At 42.1% G+C, this 20,335-nt stretch overlaps 1 protein-coding gene across 3 annotated transcripts; it reads right to left on the bottom strand.

The window, feature by feature from the left end:
- Nucleotides 1-3,450: 3,450 nt before the first annotated feature.
- On the bottom strand, nt 3,451-19,315 carry CNR2 (cannabinoid receptor 2). Of its 3 annotated transcripts, none has more exons than XM_056560580.1 (3): nt 19,208-19,315; nt 9,075-9,226; nt 3,451-4,661 (listed from the first exon to the last, which is right to left on the bottom strand). In XM_056560580.1, exon 3 carries the CDS (start codon nt 4,607-4,609, stop codon nt 3,539-3,541), a length of 1,071 nt encoding a protein of 356 aa, XP_056416555.1. In that variant the 5' UTR covers nt 4,610-4,661; nt 9,075-9,226; nt 19,208-19,315; the 3' UTR covers nt 3,451-3,538. The 3 variants fall into 3 exon arrangements, with proteins under 3 accessions (XP_056416555.1, XP_056416557.1, XP_056416556.1); XM_056560582.1 differs by lacking the exon at nt 19,208-19,315 and adding an exon at nt 12,645-12,711 and having other exon boundaries at nt 9,075-9,144; XM_056560581.1 differs by lacking the exon at nt 19,208-19,315 and adding an exon at nt 12,645-12,666.
- Nucleotides 19,316-20,335: the final 1,020 nt, after the last annotated feature.

Raw genomic sequence — 20,335 nt, forward strand, 5'->3', positions numbered from 1 at the left:
AGCTGATGGTAAACTTTTCCATAGAAAAAATGTTCCTCCAGCTGTTGCAAAACTATAAGTCCCAGCATGCCCATAAGGGAAAAAAATCATTGGGCGCAAATTTGAAGAAAAAAACCATTTTGTACATTTTTGGGGCTTCTGTTTCTACGCAGTACATTTTTCGGTAAAAATTACAGCTTCTCTTTATTCTGCAGGTCCATACGATTAAAATTATACTCTAATTTAACCCTAGGTTTGATTTTGTTGTACTTCTGGAAAAAATCATAACTACATGCACGAAAATTAATACATTTGAAATTGTCATCTTCTAACCCCTATAACTTTTTTATTTTTCCACGTACTGGGCAGTATGAGGGCTCATTGTTTGCACCGTGATCTGAAGTCATTTTTTCATGATGCAAAAAAAGTGTATTTTTGGTCACTTTTTATGTGTACGCCATTAACCGTGTAGTTTAATTAACTATATATTTTTATAATTTGGACATATCCGAATATGGCGATACCAAATATGTTTATTTTAATTTTTATTTACATGGTTGTTTTTTTTTTAAAAATGATTCAAACTTTTATTAGGGAAGGGGTTAAATAATTTTTATTAACTTTTTTTTTCCATTTTTTTTTTTTGCAATGTTATAGCCCCCATAGGGGGCTATAACACTGCACACACTGATCTTTTACATTAATCATTGTTATCCCGTTTCCGTAGCAAAACCAGGCACAGCCACAACCACATATACAAAGTTGTGCATGGTAAACAATGAAGAAGCAACAGTATGGGCACTTTGGCCATTCAGGCAGCTGGTTGTCGAAGGAGCTGGTAATCGGACTGATTTCAGATCTTAAGGCTATCTTAAGGAAAGGCCATTGTCACTCGCTGCGCTCCGGCCGCTAGCTCCAACCGTAAGCGCAGTGTCCCGGGGTCCCCGTCTGTCAGCGGGGCTGGGATTTGCATCACGGGACGCGCCCGCATGCGAATCCCAACCCGTCACTTACCCCGCTCTGCTGCTTCTGGCACTAAGCTCCGCCGAGCTCTGTAATTTAAAGGGCCAGTGTGCTCTTAATTAGTATGTGCACCTGACAACACATTATAAGTTCCTGCACCTCCCACACACCCCTGCCGGATCTTCAGTGCCTATTGCCTGAAAGGAAGCATACCCTATAGCCTGTTTGCCATACCCGTGTACCCAGACCTTCCCGCTACGTTTTTTGACTACGAACCTTTGCCGCCTGTTCTGACCTTCTGCTACGTTGACTATGCCTCTGTCTCATCCTCCTGTACCACGCCTTGCCCAGTTACCTGTGTGGTCGAGCCGTATTGGGGGTAGCGACCTGGGTGTCACCTGCCGCAGCAAATCCATCCTGCTTTGCAGCGGGCTCTGGTGAAGACCAGCAGCACCTTAGACTCTGCTCCCCGATACGGTCCGAGTCATCAGCCACACAGGTAGAGGATCCACTACCTGCTCCGTGACATCCGCATCCAGGTACGTGACAGCCATCAGAATCAGAGTCCTAGAAAACCCCTTTGAATGGAGCTTGGATTAAATATACCAGAAATAATAAAGGGGTTATCCACCATAAGGTGACTTTGTACTTACCTGCCAAACAGTAATAGACATGCTAAGAAGGATCTGTGCTTGTCCTGGGGCTAAATGGCTGTGTTGTGAGTCCCCTATAAAGCTGCTGCTTTCTTTTTGTGAAATGGTTATTTCCTGTTGGAGTTCCCTCCCAGCAACTACAAGTCCCAGGATTTCTCGTGAGGTCACTTTTCTCCCTCCCACACATCAGTCACCCCACCCATTGAAACATACCTGAGCTGCCTTGTATTCTGAGCTGTAGTGAACCTACAATGCCCTTCCCCTCAACCAGTGATCGCTCCACCCGTTGAAGACAGGCTCCCTTTCAACAGCTGTAAAGACACTAATTTTGTATGCTGCTAAAAATGAACATCGGGGCAAAGATCACATAAAAATTGCGAGACCAGCCATCAGAGGCAGGAACAGACACTATATTATGAACTACACTAACTTTACAGCCTCTGTAAATGGACTACCCCTTTAATGTGCTACAAGAAGCTAACATAGTTTAGGAGAAGGAAACAACCCAAAACAAGGGAATTACATTTTTTTTTTTTTATAGAAATTAACCATATTTTTTGTTTACACTTATGCATTGCAATTCTGTAAATAAGGCCTTGTCAGAAAGAAATTTCCTATATGAATTTGTGTTAGCTTTTTTATTATTATTTTACATGTAAGGTGCATCTTCACACAAATTGTTATTTAATAACAGGTGCCTGGCCAACCAATTAAAAATTAAATTTGCATACATTTTTAGAAAATGTTGCTTTAGTAGATGTGAGCATTGTTAGCCATAAACATGTGACATTATATTATTATACGCCTATATAATGCAGTGTTAGCCTTTCATATACAAAACATATTATTGCAGTAGGAAATAGAGTTACCTTACAGCACCCTAAGGATAAGTTTACGCAAAATAACTTAAGGCAGATTCCACATAGATTTCCATGCGGATTTCACCCTTAAAGGGGTAGTCCGGTGGAAAAATTTTTTTTTTTAAATCAACTAGTGCCAGAAAGTTAAACAGATTTGTACTACTTCTAGTTAAAAATACTAATCCTTCCGGGACTTATCAGCTGCTGTATTCTCCAGAGGAAGTTCTTTTATTATTAGATTTCTTTTCTGTCTGACCACAGTGCTCTCTGCTGATGCCTCTGTCCATCAAGAGCAGAAGGAAATCCCCATAGCAAACCTATTCTGATCTGGACAGTTCCTGACATAGACAAAGGTGTCCACAGAGAGCACTGTGGTCAGACAGAAAATAAATTTAAAAAGAAAACAACTTCCTCTGGAGCATACAGCAGTTGACAAGTACTGGAAGAATTAATATTTTTAAACTGAAGTAATTTACAAATCTGTTTATCTTTCTGGCACCAGTTAATAAAAAAAAAATATTTTCCAACAGAGTACCCCTTTAAAGGGGTTATTCACTATAAGGTGATTTTAGTACTTATTTGCCAGACAGTAATGGACATGCTTAGTAAGGATCTGTGCTTGTCTTGATGTTAAATGGCTATGTTCTGAGATTACCATACTGCTGTGGCTATCTTTTAGTTAAATGGCTATTTCCTGTTGGAGTTCCCTCCCTCCAACTACAAGTTCCATGATACCTTGTTTGTAAATGTGAAGTCACTTTTCTCCCACATATCAGCCACCCCACCCATTGAAGCACATCTGAGCTCCCATCATATGCTGTAAACAATAGACCAGTATTTTCTAACGAAGGTACCTCCAGCTCCAAATTGTGAGACTTAGCTGTTGGATACCCTTTGTAATTTGACATTTGAAAATATATGAAGAGTTGTTTGAGGTTGTATGTCTGAGGAGACATACCAATGTCTCCTGTTCCCAGTAACACTGCAATTTATTTAATACATTGGAACTGATGTTTGCCTTGTCCAACATACACATTTAAAATCATCCAGAATGGCTGCGCAAAAAATGTGTTTGGATAGTGATCATGTACTAACTTCAGTATCACAAACTGTGTCATCACAGGTGGCCTCACCAATTTTGTTCTTTTCAGTTCCATTTATGTCTTGCTGACTATTTGAGAGCTTCCTCAGACATTTTAGATTTCGGAGGACTATCATCAACCTGCGTCGTAACTCTCTGCTTCGTAAACCATAAACTATTGGGTTGACCATGGAGTTAACCAAGCACAGAGTGCTACAAAAGGCAAACACAGCCTTGACTTTTGCATCTAATGTGTATATTAGGCTGTGAATCATAAGAATGAGCACTGGACTCCAACAAGCAATCAGCACTATTAATACAAATGCTAAGGTTTTAGCCAACATGATGTCCAGTCTTACTCGGGCTTGTCCTTTTTCTGCTTTAATACTGTGCCTCTTCATATAGCTTGCATGCCTGTGTGCTTTCCAGAGAATATGGCTGTAGGAAAATATTATTGAGCTGAGAAGAATTACTACTAATACAATCCAACTTGACAAATACTTGTTTCCAATGAGCGGAAACAGTTCTGAGCAGGTAACTTCAAAACTACAACAGTCAACACCCATGAGAGGTAGGTATGAGATGATAGCGGTACTGACCCACATTACTGTAAGTGCCAGGAGGGCTCTCTTTCTGGTCACCATTACCTTATATGCAGATGGTTTATGAATACAAATGTACCTATCAAAAGCTGTAAGAAGTAAACTTCCAAGTGATGCTGTAAAGGACAAGGTGACACCACCAAGCTTAAATAAAAAAACAGCTCGAGTACCGGCACCATGAAAAACGTGGAAGTCAACAAAGCTGTAGCAGAATATAAGACTTGCTAGAAGGTCAGCTGTAGCCAGACTGCTGATAAACAGGTAGGAAGGTTTTTTTCTAAGAAGAGAAGAGGTAAAAATCATGGAGAGGACTAGGGTGTTCTCCAGGATACACAGAGCTCCCATTACAATGCAGATCGTTGCAATGAAGATTTTCTGTGTGCTGTTGTTCAGGATCAAGTAGCACTGGATGTCTATGCCTTGTGTAGAACATCTTGTAGAACTATTGGCTTCAGTACCACATTGATTCATCGTAAACTGATTAAATTTTTCAAGTTGCTATTGCAGGCACTTGTTATAAACACTATGGGAGAAAAACATGCCATTGGTAAATAGATGCACATGGATTTGAATTCAGAATATATTATAACAATAATGATAACACAGTCATTATCTACATTATATCCACCACATGGTCATAATATAATAGTGACACTATTTTGTCGTAACAGAATGCCATTTATTCACCCCTGGGTATATTGCCTTAGTGTACACCTTGTCTAAAATGAATGACTTCCTAAGATGGCTGGAAGCTTGAGGCATATATTATAGATGGGGTCTCTTCGGGCCGGGCAATGTCCAGAAACACAAGGTGAAGGTTGTTGAGGGCCACTTAGTTGGGGTTAAATGCATTGCTGAGGATCCCATATAATGTGATTGGAGGCAGCTTAACTGTCCCCAGAACCTATATTCCCAGCAGAGGAAAGCAGAGCTGCAGGACGCCTGTTCTTTCGTTCATCCAGAGGAAACAAATCTACAGAGGTCTTATATGGGCTCAAGAGAAATGGGAGACAGAATCCCAAAAGAGTACTATGGGCAATTTCTTTTTTTGACCTTCATTAAAATGAAGCCATGTGCTCATGTGTGATTTGCCCTCCTCAGCTTCTCCTGCCATTTGTGGCAGGTTATGGTATATTGAAATATCATAGGGAAAGCTGGGTACCTAATCAAAAAAATGATTGTGTGGTCTACGACTGTGTGACATACATATGTATTACCTAGTCCATAACAAGTTAATAATAACATAGCCTTTAATTTAGATGTTTTTTTTTAACATTAGGGTTACCATTCATCACTTTTTGAATTTTTCACTTTTTATGTATGCTGTATGTGACCAGCAGAGGGCATACATTCTAATTGTAACTCTGATTGTTTGTATAGATACTGACACATCTACGTTTTCTGACCTTTTAGAGAACATTTTATAAAAAGAGAATATTTCTAGTAACATAACTGATACAATCCAAAAGTCCCTTCGCTGTCATGCAAAGCAGTCCTTTTAAAGTTAATTGAGAGCATGCTTTATAGTTGTACAAGACGAGAAGAGTCAGCTACACACACCATAAAAAAAAAATCTTAGGTTATAAATATTTTTTTTAATGATAATTAATTTATTCTTGTAGCAGTTCAAGGTGACAGAGCTTTGATTCTACCACAATGCATATATAAATATATATATATATATATATATATATATATATATATATATATTGATTAAAACAAAAAAAATGTGTGTAAGGCTAGGTTTCCACACAAGTTTTTCCTGGTGTTTTTTGGATATCTGCCACTGCAGTTTTTGAGCCAAAACCAGATGTGTATTCAAATGGAATGGGAAATATAATGGAAGGACTTATACTTCTCCTTCTTACTGGATCCACTTCTGACTTTGGCTCAAAAACTGCAGTGGCAGTTTTCCAAAAAACACCAGAAAAAAAGCCTGTGTGGAGACCAAGCCTAACTGTGTTTGTCTATCATTCAGCTGTGGGGCGTTTTCTTAAAAATAGGCTGCACTGAATGTAAAAATCACAATGAAACCACATCATTGAAAATTCAAATATATATTATTTTGATAGAAAGTTACATTATGAGTTGACATAACCAGATTACATCATCAGTCAAGCAGGAAAAGATGATTAAAAGAAAGAAACCGAACAGATGATGGAATAATTTTATTATAAAATGTGTGATTGTGCTCAGAATTCCAAAGTGTTCACAGTATACAATACAATATTCCCTGGGTTCTCTTTTGTTCTGCATCCGGACCAGCGAATGTAACCGAGCTGCGAGGAGGTCACTAATGTCTAGTACTGAAGATAAAAATCTATTTTGATGCGATTATATGTCTATAGTTGTGAAGAAATACACTGATGAATCATAGCATTAAAACCTCCTGTTACTATTGTTTGGATTCCACAAGGAATGGACTCCACAAGACATCTGAAGGTGTTCTGTGGTACCTGGCTCCAAGTTCTATAAGTTGGGAGGTAATGTCACCATCGATTGAACTTGTTTTTTCTGCACGGCCCACAGATGCTATGTTGTATTGACACTTAGACCCTTGGCGTATGGCATTCAATGGCCAAGTCAACACTTTGTCAACTCTTTGGGATGTTCCTCAAACTATTCCTGAAAAGTTTTGAAGCATGGCCATTATTCTATAGACATTTTATGGTCTGTAGACATCTATCATTTACAATCTGTATGACTTATTGGTTTTCTATTTGTACATAAAAATATTAGCCGTCCTTGATTTAAGTATGTTACCCCCCCCAAAAAGTAAATATCAGGTTGGCAACCCTGGAGATAGGCTAGGGTTTCACACACATGTCTTGCATACTCTAGGTAAGACTTTTTTGTGTTTCTGTATAGCACTAGAAAGGGGCCAGAAAAAATACATACTATAAATGTAATAAATAAATAAAAGGTCACACATTATACTAGGTCAAAATGAATGTACTATTCAAAGACAGGCATTTTAGATGATTTTCTAAGCCAAAACAAATCTACAAAATAAGTTTATATTATGGGATTATGGGGGGGATTCCTACATAGCAGGATCCACTGCCTATTTTTGCTTTGGTAAAGCACAAAAGAGGTAGAATTTTTTCCACTCTACCTATTTTCTGCATGGGTTCCACAGCCGGTTTTGGCTTATAAATACTAATGCAAAATAAGAAATGACTGCCGTGTGAAAGTGGTTTAACACTCTGAGTGAAACTGACCTGAAAGCGGCTGAGGAAAAGGACAACTGACGAGCATGGTACAATAAGGTGAGTCATAGAACTGGTAACTGGGTTTAAAATAGTGGTAACAACAGAGAAACCTTCGAGGGGAAGGACAGTGGTGTCCAGATGTCTTGGGGTGTACATGCATGGTCTGAATGGAACAAAACAAGTGTGAAAACAAACAGATTTTTATAGCTCATAAGTTTTTCTTTGAATATTCTCTTTCTGATAATGTTGGTAATGCTGAATTTGATGATTAGCTCTGTATTTTTTAAAGGGAGTATCACCAGATTTGGCAAAATTAAATTGCTGGTATTGCTTAGCAGAGGACAGCCATATTTATGGTACTGTGCCTTGTTATCCAATTTAGTAGACAGATTATTCAGTTTATTGGTGGTGGAATCAAGAGCTACACCCCTACCGATCAAAATTCTATAGCCTATCTTAATGCTAGGTAATCATTAAAGTCCTGGAAACCCCCTTAATGCCTACTTCACACACTTTGATTCATATTTTTCTATAGCAAAGCCTATAGAAAAAAAATCACATTTTCAGGAAGAATGCTAAAAACACAATGAAAACACACAAATGCAAAAAAAAAAAATTATACCAGTGTTAAAGATCTTCACTACTTGTAAATAATAATGGGTGTTCACAGATGGCTGTCTATTGTTTCTCCAGACCAAGTTCACACAATACAATTTGGTGCACCTTTAGATTCATTTTTATGCCAGGTTGATATCTCAATAGCAAAATGTATACATCTCTTCTTTTATTTCCATGTAAAACTGTGTAAATATATCCTATAAACTCATTATGATGGTATTTGAAAAAAAATAAAATAAAATTAAGACACACAGCATTTTTGGGGGATATTCCTTTCTTGCAAAGGGCATGCTGCAATACCCTGTAAATGTGCAAAATCAACATTGTGTGAATGAACATTTATATTTTTCTATTCACTTACTGACAGCTTACTACCTGCTTGAATACAGTTCTACTTGTTATGGTTACTATAGAGGGTGTATTAAATGAATACAGTTTTATCAAGGTTTATGTTAGTGGTGCGCATATAATATGCACACTTTTATTAAATTCATAATATATCTCCTAAGATGATATTCTGAACCCAACTGCATTTCATTTTACTTTTCATATATTGTAGCATATTATGAATGTACTCTAAGCCTTCTAAAGCTTAAAGGGGTACTCCGGTGGAAAACCTTTTTTTTTTTTTTTTTTTTTATCAACTTGTGCCAGAAAGTTAAACAGATTTGTAAATGACTTCTATTAAAAAAATCTTAATCCTTTCAGTACTTTTTAGCAGCTGTTTGCTACAGAGGAAAATCTTTATTTTAAAAAATTCCTGACATGGACAGAGGTGTCAGCAGAGAGCACTGTGGACAACACAAAAAAAGAAATTCAAAAAGTAAAGAAATTCTTCTGTAGCATACAGCTGCTAAAAAGTACTGAAAGGATTAAGATTTTTTTAATATAAGTAATATACAAATCTATTTAACTTTCTGGCACCAGTTAATAAAAAAATAAAAAATAAAGTTTTCCACCGGAGTACCCCTTTAATACAATATGAAATAGCACTAGATTCTAGTAAATGGTCCTCTGCTATTGGTAATGTTTACACCACAAATTCTCAAATTTTCCCATACTATTTACACCCATTGGCAAGTAAATGGCTTAAATAAAAGTACTACCTCATTGTGCAACTTTGATGCTGTCTCTTCTTCACAGGCTTTCCAGTCTCTTCTTCACAGGCTTTCCAGTCTTTAATAGAAAAGCAATTCTTAACCACTGTCTAGTTTTAAGCTCTTCTTCCTTAATGTGGTGTCTGTTTCTTGACTGAGAACTAAAAAAATGTTGAATTTAGGTAGGAGGCTTGCGTGCTGCCAAGCTGTAGATGGCCCAACAGGAAGTATGCTAATTTCCCTCACTCATAAATACATAATACCACCAAACATAAAGGGATCTATCATAACTGTTATGAAATGCGTGACTGATGCCATTTATGGACTAATCATTTCATTTCCACAGTAGAAATCACATGAATAGGTCAAAAAATATTAGTTGAGAATAGCAAAACGAAAATAAGATGTTTGTGTCCTGAAATTACTGCCACGTCCATACAGTGGGAAAATGCTAAGTGACGCATGGTCAGTACAAACATGTTTTTTTAGTTGCTTTATTTCCACAGCTTGTAAAAGGGAAAAAAGGAAGTAACTACTGGTTTTATTTTATTTTACATCCTCATCAAAGTCAAAGGTGAAAACCCACAAGGAACGTGCACAATCTGCAGATATTGAGATACAACCATGATACAGTCTAAGACCCCTATTAGGGTATGTTTACACTGAGGAATTTATGCATGTAATGGAATTTAAGTCTGTGCATGCATGAAAGTTCCCTTGACTTTAATGGTTTTTCGGCCACTCTCTGCACTCTGAGAAATTTACACATACGAAAAAAAAGTAAAAAGGTAATGGGTATCAGAACATGGCAACACAAAAAAGTGAAAAGGAAAAATAACCAAAAAAGCTATACAAATTGGGCCTCATTTACTAAGAGTGTCGGGTTTTTACTAGTGGGAAAAGTTGTTTCAGACTTGCAGAATTCCTCTCTATTTACTATCGGGAACATTTTCTGACCAGCTTTTTCTAGGTGGATATTTCCAGCCATTTACCCACAGGATTTTCTGTGAATTCCATAGTAAATCGGTCAGCTTGTGAAACCATGCCCCTTTTCGGGCCTGTCACACCCCCTTTGTGATAGACCGTGCCCATTTTTCGGCTTTTAACAGTGAAATGTTGGGTTTGTCGGATTTTCCAGGTGCACACTGTCTCACACTGGCGCAGACATGTCTCAGACACTGTGCACCAAAATAACCAGACAAAAACTGGTTAGTTTCAGCTTAGTAAATGAGGCCCATTGGGTATAATCATATCACATGTGTAGAGGCAAGGCTTGCTACCTTTGAGGCATAAGGGGGTTTTGATAAGGGGGCACAAAGTGGGGAAAAAGAAGACCACTGTTAGCTTGTGGCACTAATAGCTCAGCATCACATTGTGGAATATCAGGTGAGCAGCATTACTTTGTAAGGGCATAAAGAGGTCAGCATTACCGTATTGAGGCAAAGAGGGCATTTGTTTTGTTTGCAAAATATAGGTATTTTAATTGTGTGGTGGGACTATTACTTTGTGAGGTAAAAAACAGTAAACTAGGGCTGCATGAAGCACAAAGGGGACCTCCGCTACTTTATAGGACACACTGAATGGGCCAATAGTGATAGCATAGGGATGGTTAGTTTGTGTACAGGATGACTCTTGGCATCTTCATGACAGACTAGACAAGATGTGGATGACTCCAATCAGAGTAGACTTCCCCTGTGAGTCACTGGATGTAACTGTACTGTCATCACTTTTACAGGGTAAAACTGGTATCTGACCATTATATAAAGAAATACATGTGTATATACACTGCTATATACACTGCTCCAAAAAATAAAGGGAACACTAAGATAACACATCCTAGATCTGAATGAAGGAACTAATCGTATGAAATACTTTCGTCTTTACATAGTTGAATGTGCTGACAACAAAATCACACAAAAATTATCAATGAAATTTATCAACTCATGGAGGTCTGGATATGGAGTCACACTCAAAATCAGAGTGGAAAACCACACTACAGGCTGATCCAACTTTCATGTAATGTCCTTAAAACAAGTCAAAATGAGGCTCAGTAGTGTGTGTGGCCTCCACGTGCCCGTATGACCTCCCTACATGGTTTGGGCCTGCTCCTGATGAGGTGGCGGATGGTCTCCTGAGGGATGTCCTCCTAGACCATGACTAAAGCATCTGCCAACTCCTGGACAGTCTGTGGTACAATGTGGCGTTGGTGGATAGGGCAAGACATGATGTCCCAGATGTGCTCAATCGGATTCAGGTCTGATATACGGGCGGGCCAGTCCATAGCATCAATGCCTTCCTCTTGCGGGAACTGCTGACACACTCCAGCCACAACCGCATCAGCATATGGTCTCACAAGGGGTCTGAGGATCTTATCTCGGTACCTAATGGCAGTCAGGCTACCTCCCCCCAAGAAATGCCACTCCACATCATTACTGACCCACCGCCAAACCGGTCATGCTAGAGGATGTTGCAGGCAGCATAATGTTCTTCACGGCATCTCCAGACTCACGTTTGTCACATGGTCTCAGTGTGAACCTGCTTTCATCTGTGAAGAGCACAGGACGCCAGTGGTGAATTTGCAAATCTTGGTGTTCTCTGGCAAATGCCAAACATCCTGCACGGTGTTGGGTTGTAAGGGTTGTAAGGTTGTACAACCCCTACCTGTGGACGTCAGGCCCTCATACCACCCTCATGGAGTCTGTTCTGACTGTTTGAGTGGACACATGCACATTTGTTGCCTGCTGGAAGCCATTTTGAAGGGCTCTGGCAGTGCTCCTCCTGCTCTTCCTTGCACAAAGGCGGAGGTAGCAGTCCTGCTGCTGGGTTGTTGCCCTCCTATGGCTTCCTCCACATCTCCTTATGTACTGGCCTGTCTCCTGGTAGAGTCTCCATGCTCTTGACACTACGCTGACAGACACAGCAAACCTTCTTGCCACAGCTCGCATTGATGTGCCATCCTGGATGAGCTGCACTACCTGAGCCACTTGTGTGGGTTGGTACTTGTGTGGGTTGTAGACTCCATCTCATGCTACCACTAGAGTGAAAGTACTGCCAGCATTCAAAAGTGACCAAAACATCAGTCAGGAAGCATAGGAACTGAGAAGTGGTCTGCAGAACCACTCCTTTATTGGGGGTGTCTTGTTAATTGCCTATAATTTCCACCTGTTGTCTGTTCCATTTGCACAACAGCATGTGAAATTGATTGTCAATCAGTGTTGCTTCCTTAGTGGACAGTTTGATTTCACAGAAGTGTGATTGACTTGGAGTTACATTGTGTTGTTTAAGTGTTCCCTTTATTTTTTTGAGCAGTGTATAGGTGCATTGGGGTTACGTATGAATTTTTTATTTTATTTTATAATTGTATTTACTCAAAGATATAAGTTGCCACTAGGGATATATAAAAAGTCAAAATCACTTGCCTATTTCTCTATAGATTGCTGGTTTACTGTAACCCCTTGCTGGGATGAGCTCTATGTGCGGGCCCAGCAAGGAAAGAGTTAATTCCTTGGGGGAGTTGATACAGTATACAGCCAATTATATAGATTTCTGTATACAGTAAACGGTAGGTTACACACCCACCTTATTCCTGATCCAGCCTGGTCCAGTGCAGCCTCTACCTCTAGTGATGACGTCACTAGTCGCAGACCTACAGACAGGAGCGAGGGTGGTGAGTTTTCATTGTGCGTTGTAAGCATTTTTTTGGTTTGAAAACGCATGTTAAAAATGTGCAGTGTGAACTAACCCTTTCTGGCAGTGTTTACCAAACAGGGAGCCTCCAGCTGTTGCAACTACAACTCGTAGTTTGGCAACAGATGAAGCCCCCCTGTTTGGGAACACAGGGCTTTATGCAATTTATAGGCAATCCTTTTTTTTTTTAATAAATGGTTATCGAGGGTTGTTGGGGAGTGTATGTTTCAAATAATTTTTATTACGTGTCATGTTTTTTTAAATTTACTTAACAGGCTTAGTTCTGGAAGCCTTCTCATAGACTTGGTCCATTAGTAAGCCAGAGCAAGGGCCAAAAACAATGGTCCTTACTCACCCTGGTAACGTCAGGCTGTTGTCAGGATCTGGGTACTGTCAGGATACTGGTGGTGGATCCTCTGTGTCAGTGGGGTGATGACGTGGGCCGTACCAGGGGAACGGAGTCTAAGGGGTTACTGGTATTCACCAGAGCCCGCCGCAAAGCGGGATGGACTTGCTGCGGCAGGTAACCCCCAGGTCGTTCCACCCGATAGCGACTCAACCCCGACTGACTGCTGAGATAGGCGCGGTACAAGGGATTAGGCAAGAGCAAGGTCGGACGTAGCAGAAGGTCAGGGCAGGCAGCAAGGATTGTAGTCAGAGGCAACGGCAGGAGGTCTGGAACACTGGCTTGGGACATACAAGGAACGCTTTCACTGGCACAATGGCAACAAGATCAGGCAATACAGGGAAGGGGAAGTGAGGTAATATAGACCAGTGCACAGGTGAAAACACTAATTTGGACCAGGCGCCAATCAGCGGCGCACTGGCCCTTTAAATCGCAGAGAGCCGGCGCGCGCGTGCGCCCTAGGGAGCGGGGCCGCGCGCGCCGGGACTGGACGGACGACAGGACTGGTAAGCAGGCTGGGATGCAAATCGCTAGCGGGCGCGTCCCGCATCGCGGATCGCATCCTTGCTAGAGAGACTATCGCAGAGCTCCCGGTCAGCGGGTCTGACCGGGGCGCTGCGAGCAGGTAAACGCTGCGGGCGCTCCGGGGAGGAGCTGGGACCCGGAGCGCTCGGCGTAACAGCTGTTGCTGTTTGGTTGGTATCTGGACAAGAATGGAAAAAGGGGGAACCCAAGACATTTTATTATTATTTTTTAAATACAATTTTAAAAAAAAGTGTGAGGTCCTTTTTTCATTCTCAGGTTGGGTTCACATCACGTTTTAAGCCATACGGGACCACATACGGCTGGGGGGAGCTAAAACCGGGCACTCCCGTATCACTGCCGTATGCCGCCCGTATGTAATTAATTTCAATGAGCCGACAGGAGTGTGCGGTTTTCCACCAGACCTAAAACCGTGGTCCACCACGGTTTTGGGTCTGGTGGGAAAACCGCATACAGGGCAAAAATGAGCTGACCGGAGTCAGCGTTTCACTCAGGTCGGCTCATTGAAATGAATTACATAAGGGCGGCATACGGCAGTGATACGGGAGCGCCCGGTTTTAGCTCCACCAGCCGTATGCTGTCTCATATGTCTGAAAACGTGGTGTGAACACAGCCTCAGCCAGATACCAACTAAGCAGCAACAGCCTGACTTTACCAGCGTGGGCGAGGTTCATTGTTATTGGCCCTCACCAGCTCTGCAGCTGACCAACATAAGTGGTAACCTGAAGGCAGTGAAAAACTGCCACATGGTCAAAATTTATCATTTCAACACAAATGAAAATATGCCAGAAAAAAAGCAAAAAAGCTAAAAAAAAAAAAGTGTTGTGTCCCAGCACCAATAGCTGTCCTGTGGCTTTGGACTGTCTTGGGCAGCTTGGTAGCACAGAGTGTTGGGCCCACTAGAAACTTGCAGTTAAATAATTATGTTTACCTTCTATAGCAAAATAATTTATTTTCCTAAATTAATTCTGTTACTGATACATGTATATATGTTTTTCTGTGTTACTGTACCCTTAAGAGAGAGCAGTGAACCCCATGTGACCCTGCCTGCCAATGGGAACCCCTAAAGTCTCCCCTATATAGAGTAGTGGGGGGAGGAGTTACCCCAGTTCACCCTAGTGTGGCTCCTGAGCACAGTTTGGTTCAGATAAGTTGTATGCAGAAGCCTCAAAGGAAGGCCCAGCTCAAATTTAATCTCAACTGGTCATTCTGCAAGGATTACTCGCACGGTGGAAGTTCATGCCCCGGCAGAGAAGGCATCAGTACCTTGACAGAACCCTACCTACCAGGATTCATCTACCCGTCTTACAAGTCAGTATTAACTCCTTAACGACGAAGGACGTATATTTACGTCCTCCGCCGGCTCCCACGATATGCCGCGGGGTCACGCGGTGATCCCGCGTCATATTGGGTTGGTCCCGGCGGCAATCAACGGCCAGGACCCGCGGCTAATACAGGACATCACCGATCGTGTTGAAGCCCTGTATTAACCCTTCAGACGCGGTGATCAAAGCTGACCGCCGCGTCTGAAGCGAAACTATCCCGGCTGCTCGGCTGCTTACATGACACCGGGAGGGACCCTACCTGCCTCCTCGGTGTCCGATCTGCGAATGACTGCTCCGTACCTGAGATCCAGGCAGGAGCAGTCAAGCGCCGATAACACTGATCACATGCATGTTAATACACGCCAGTGATCTGTGTAAAAGATCAGTGTGTGCAGTTTTATGCAGTGTGTGCAGTGTTATAGGTCCCTATGGGAGCTATAACATAGCAAAAAAAAGTGTTAATAAAGGTCATTTAACCCCTTCCCTAATAATAGTTTGAATCACCCCCCTTTTCCCATTAAAAAAATAAAACATTGTAAATAAACATATGTGGTTTCGCTGCGTGCGTAAATGTCTGAACTATAAAAATATATCGTTAACCGCACGGTCAATGGCGTACACGTAAAAAAATTCCAAAGTCCAAAAAAGCTTATTTTTGTTCACTTTTTATACCGTTAAAAAATGAATAAAAAGTGATCAAAAAGCCCGATCAAAACAAAAATGGTACCGATAAAAACTTCAGATCACGGCGCAAAAAATGAGCCCTCATACTGCCCTGTATGTGGAACATTTTTAAACGTATACTTTTCCTGCATGTAGTTATGATTTTTTCCAGAAGTACGACAAAATCAAATCTATATAAGTAGGGTATCATTTTAACCGTATGGACCTACAGAATAATTATAAGGTGTCATTTTTACCCAAATATGTACTACGTAGAAACGGATTTTGTCACACAATGCTTTTTTTTCCAGTTTCGCAGTGGATTTTTGGGTAAAATGACTAAGAATTGGAGAATTGGTGACGCAAAAAATAAGCCATAATATGGATTTTTAGGTGGAAAATTGAAAGAGTTATGATTTTTAAAAGGTAAGGAGGAAAAAACGAAAATACAAAAACTGAAAAAATCTGCGTCCTTGAGGGGTTAACAGTTTTCTGTAAGCACCACAAGGCAACAGGGCTCCCAAGGGGTTACACTGCACTCTTTCACCCGAAACTTGCTGTATGTTTAATACCATCTGCACCCAGCTCAGTAAAGACAGTTATCCGTAACCTGACATCAGTGGCTTCATTTACTCACCGTGTCTGGCCCAGGAGAAGCTGTCACCAACCTCGGACCATGTATAGGATAATGGTGCCCTGGCATCAGGAAGCGATCAGTTATTTCTCCTAACACCCCATGGCACCACAAAAGTAGTTTTTTGTTTTTCTGGCATTTTTATTTTCAGGCAAAAAAAAAAGTGCGGGGCACTGTGAACATACACTCTGGGAAAATCTTTCTATGTGTATTTTCTAACATGTCCATAGACTTTAATGGTCAAACATATGCTAATAATTTAGAGGTAGCATCGGTAAGCTGAAATTTTGTTTCTTCTTTTAAAAGCAAAAGAATCAATGGAGCTGACAGTTTAACCCTTTAATGATGCAGGACGTAAATGTACGTCCTGGTGAGCTGGTACTTAACGCACCAGGACGTACATTTACGTCCTATGCATAACCACGAACATCGGAGGGATGCTCGCGTCATGCGTGGCAGGTCCCAGCTGCTGATAGCATCCAGGGACCCGCCCGTAATGGTGGACATCCGCGATCGCGAGGATGTCCGCCATTAACCCCTCAGATGCTGTGATCAATATAGATCAGGGCATCTGCAGCATCGTGGACACTAAAATAGATGATCGGATCGCCCGCATCGCTGCCGTGGCATTCCGATCATCCAGCATGGCAGCCGGAGGTCCCCTCACCTGCCTCCGCTGCCTTCTACGGGTCTTCTGCTCTGGTCTGTGATCGAGCAGACCAGAGCAGAAGATGACCGATAATACTGATCATGTCCTATGCATAGCACTGAACAGTATTAGCAATTGCTAGAAATAGTCCCCTATGGGGAGCATGAAAGTGTAAAAATAAAAGTAAAAAAGTTTTTTAACCCCTTAACCTCCTGAGCGGTATTCCCGAGCGTGACTCGGGGTTAATTTTCCCTGCCAGGATCGGTAACCCCGAGTAACGCTGGGGGTAGAATTGCAGAGTTGCCGGCAGGGCTGCACGATATATCGCAAAAGCAATGCGATATAGCGATGCGGCCCCCGGGAAAACATGCGATTATCTGCTCGGGTCGGCTCCCGTTGCGGGGGCCGGCCAGAGCAGGTAAAGAAAAATACTAAAAGTCAGTGTTTCCCTACCAGGGGGCCTCCAGCTGTTGCAAAACTACAACTCTCAGCATGCCCGAACAGCCAAAGGCTGTCCGGGCATGCTGGGAGTAGTAGTTTCACAACAGCTGGAGGCCCCTGTTAGAAAAACACTGAGCTAAGTGTAAAAGGAAGAAGTAGTAAAATAAAAAAAACTTTTGCTCACCTAGTCCCGGTCCCTGAAGATGCCGTTCCCCTCTGTGCAGTCCGGGGTGTCCTCTCTTCACTATTCATCTTCTAGGACCTTTCACTTTTCAGCCAATCACAGGCCGCAGTGGTATAAAGCCTGTGATTGGCTGAAGGGGAAAGGGCTTGTTCTGCAGCAAATACACTAGGTTTGAAATCTGCCCGGCAAACCTAGTGTATTTGCTGCAGAACAAGGTGACAAGGGGGGGGGAGAATGTGACAAAGGGGGGAATGTGACAGGGGGGGAATGTGACAGGGGGGGGAATGTGACTGGGGGGGAATGTGACTGGGGGGGAATGTGACAGGGGGGGGAATGTGACAAGGGGGGAATGTGACAAGGGGGGAATGTGACAAGGGGGGAATGTGACAGGGGGGGGGGGAATGTGACGGGGGGAATGTGACAAGGGGGGGAATGTGACTGGGAGGGGAATGTGACATGAAGGGGGGATGTGACAGGGGGGGGAATGTGACAGGGGGGGGAATGTGACAAGGGGGGAATGTGACAAGGGGGGGAATGTGACAAGGGGGGAATGTGACAAGGGGGGGAATGTGACTGGGAGGGGAATGTGACATGAAGGGGGGATGTGACAGGGGGGAGGGGAATGTGACATGAAGGGGGGATGTGACAGGGGGGAGGGGAATGTGACATGAAGGGGGGATGTGACAAGGGGGGGGGATGTGACAGGGGGGAGGGGAATGTAACATGAAGGGGGAGAATGTGACAAGGGGGGGAATGTGACAAGGGGGGAAGAATGTGACAAGGAGGGGGGAGAATGTGACAAGGAGGGGGGAGAATGTGACAAGGAGGGGGGAGAATGTGACGGGGGAGATGTGAAATTCAGTTAAAAAAAATTGTACCGCTTTTGGTACACATTTCCAGACAGAATCATACCGCCAGGGAGGTTAAGGACGCAGCCCTTTTTCACCTTAAGGACTGAGCCCTTTTTCGCAATTCTGACCACCGTCACTTTACGAATTAATAGCGCAAAACGCTTTTACCGAATATTCTGATTCTGAGATTGTTTTTTCGTGACATATTCTACTTTATTTTGGTGGTAAATTTTCGGCGTTACTTGCATCCTTTTTTGGTGAAAAATCCCAAAATGTAATGAAAATTTTTTAAATTTTGCATTTTTCTAACTTTGAAGCTCTCTATTGGATATTCACAATAAATTTATTTTTCTTCACAAATACAATATGTCCACTTTATGTTGGCATCATAAAATGGACATATTTTTGCTTTTTGAAAAAATTAGAGGGCTTCAAAGTAGAGCAGCAATTTTCAAAATGTCATGAAAATTGCTAAATCTGAAGGGACAGATGTTACAGAACTACAACTCCCAGCATGCCTGCGCAGTCGAGGCATGCTGAGAGTTGTAGTTTGTCAACATCTGGAGGGCTACCGTTTGGGCACCACTGTAACAGTGGTCTCCAAACTGTGACCCTCCAGATGTTGCAAAACTACAACTCCCAGCATGCCCAGACTTGGCATGCTGGGAGTTGCAGTTTGGCATTCCTAGTGGTTGCCACAGTAGAGATCGTTTTACTTTCACTTTCAATTCCCCCCATCCCCCCCCGTCGATTCCCTACCTGGGCAAGTATCCAGCAGGCTCCGGCGAAGATCCCGGGTCCCCAGGCATCTTCTCCTGCAGGTACGGCCTCCATCTTCCCAGATCCCCTCGACATCCAGGGGCGGGCAGAACCCCCTGTCCTGCGCTGCCATTGGTCGGAACTCTGTTATGACTAATGACAGGGGATAGGAGGAGATCGCAGCTCTGCGACCTCACTCCTATCCCTTAGGCTGATCGGGGCTGTTGCTGACATTTCCGATCAGCCCTATTTTCCGGGTGATCGGGTCACTAGAGACCCGATCAGCCCGGAATTGGAGAAAATCGCATGTCTGAATTGACATGCGATTTTCTCCGATCGCCGACATGGGGGGGTCTCAGGACCCCCCTGGGCGATGTGCAGGGGTGCCTGCTGAATGATTTCAGCAGGCATCCGGCTCCGGTCCCCAACCGGCTAGCGGTGGGGAACGGATTTCCCACGGGCGTATGGATAAGCCCTCGGTCCTTAAGGACTCAGAATGGAGGGCGTATCCATACACCCTGTGTCCTGAAGAGGTTAAAAAAAGTAAAAAAAATTGGAAAAACCCCCTCCCCCAATAAAAACGTAATTTGTCCCATTTTCCCTATTTCACCCCCAAAAAGTGTAAAAAAAAATGTATATACATATTTGGTATCACGGCGTGCATAAAATAAAATGTTAATGATACCGTACGGTGAACGGCGTGAACGTAAAAAAAAAAAGTCCAAAATAGCTGCTTTTTTATAACATTTTATTCCCCCAAAAAATTATAAAAAAAAGTATTAAAAAAGTTTTATATAAGCAAATATGGTATCAATAAAAATTACAGATCACGGCACAAAAAATGAGCCCTCATACCGCCGCTTATACAGAAAATTGAAAAAATTATAGGTCTTTAAAATAGGGGGATTTTAAACGTACTAATTTAGTTAAACTGTTTGCGATTTTTTTTAAGCGCAACGGTAATAGAAAAGTATGTTATCATGGGTATCATTTTAATCATATTGACCCAAAGAATAAAGAATGTAATTTTTACAGTAAATTATACGGCGTGAAAATGAAACCTTCCAAAATTGGCAAAATTGCGGTTTTCTTTTTAATTCCCCCACACAAATAGTATTTTTTTGGTTG

The sequence above is a fragment of the Hyla sarda genome, chromosome 2 (genome assembly GCF_029499605.1).
Source record: "Hyla sarda isolate aHylSar1 chromosome 2, aHylSar1.hap1, whole genome shotgun sequence".
Lineage (NCBI taxonomy): Eukaryota > Metazoa > Chordata > Amphibia > Anura > Hylidae > Hyla > Hyla sarda.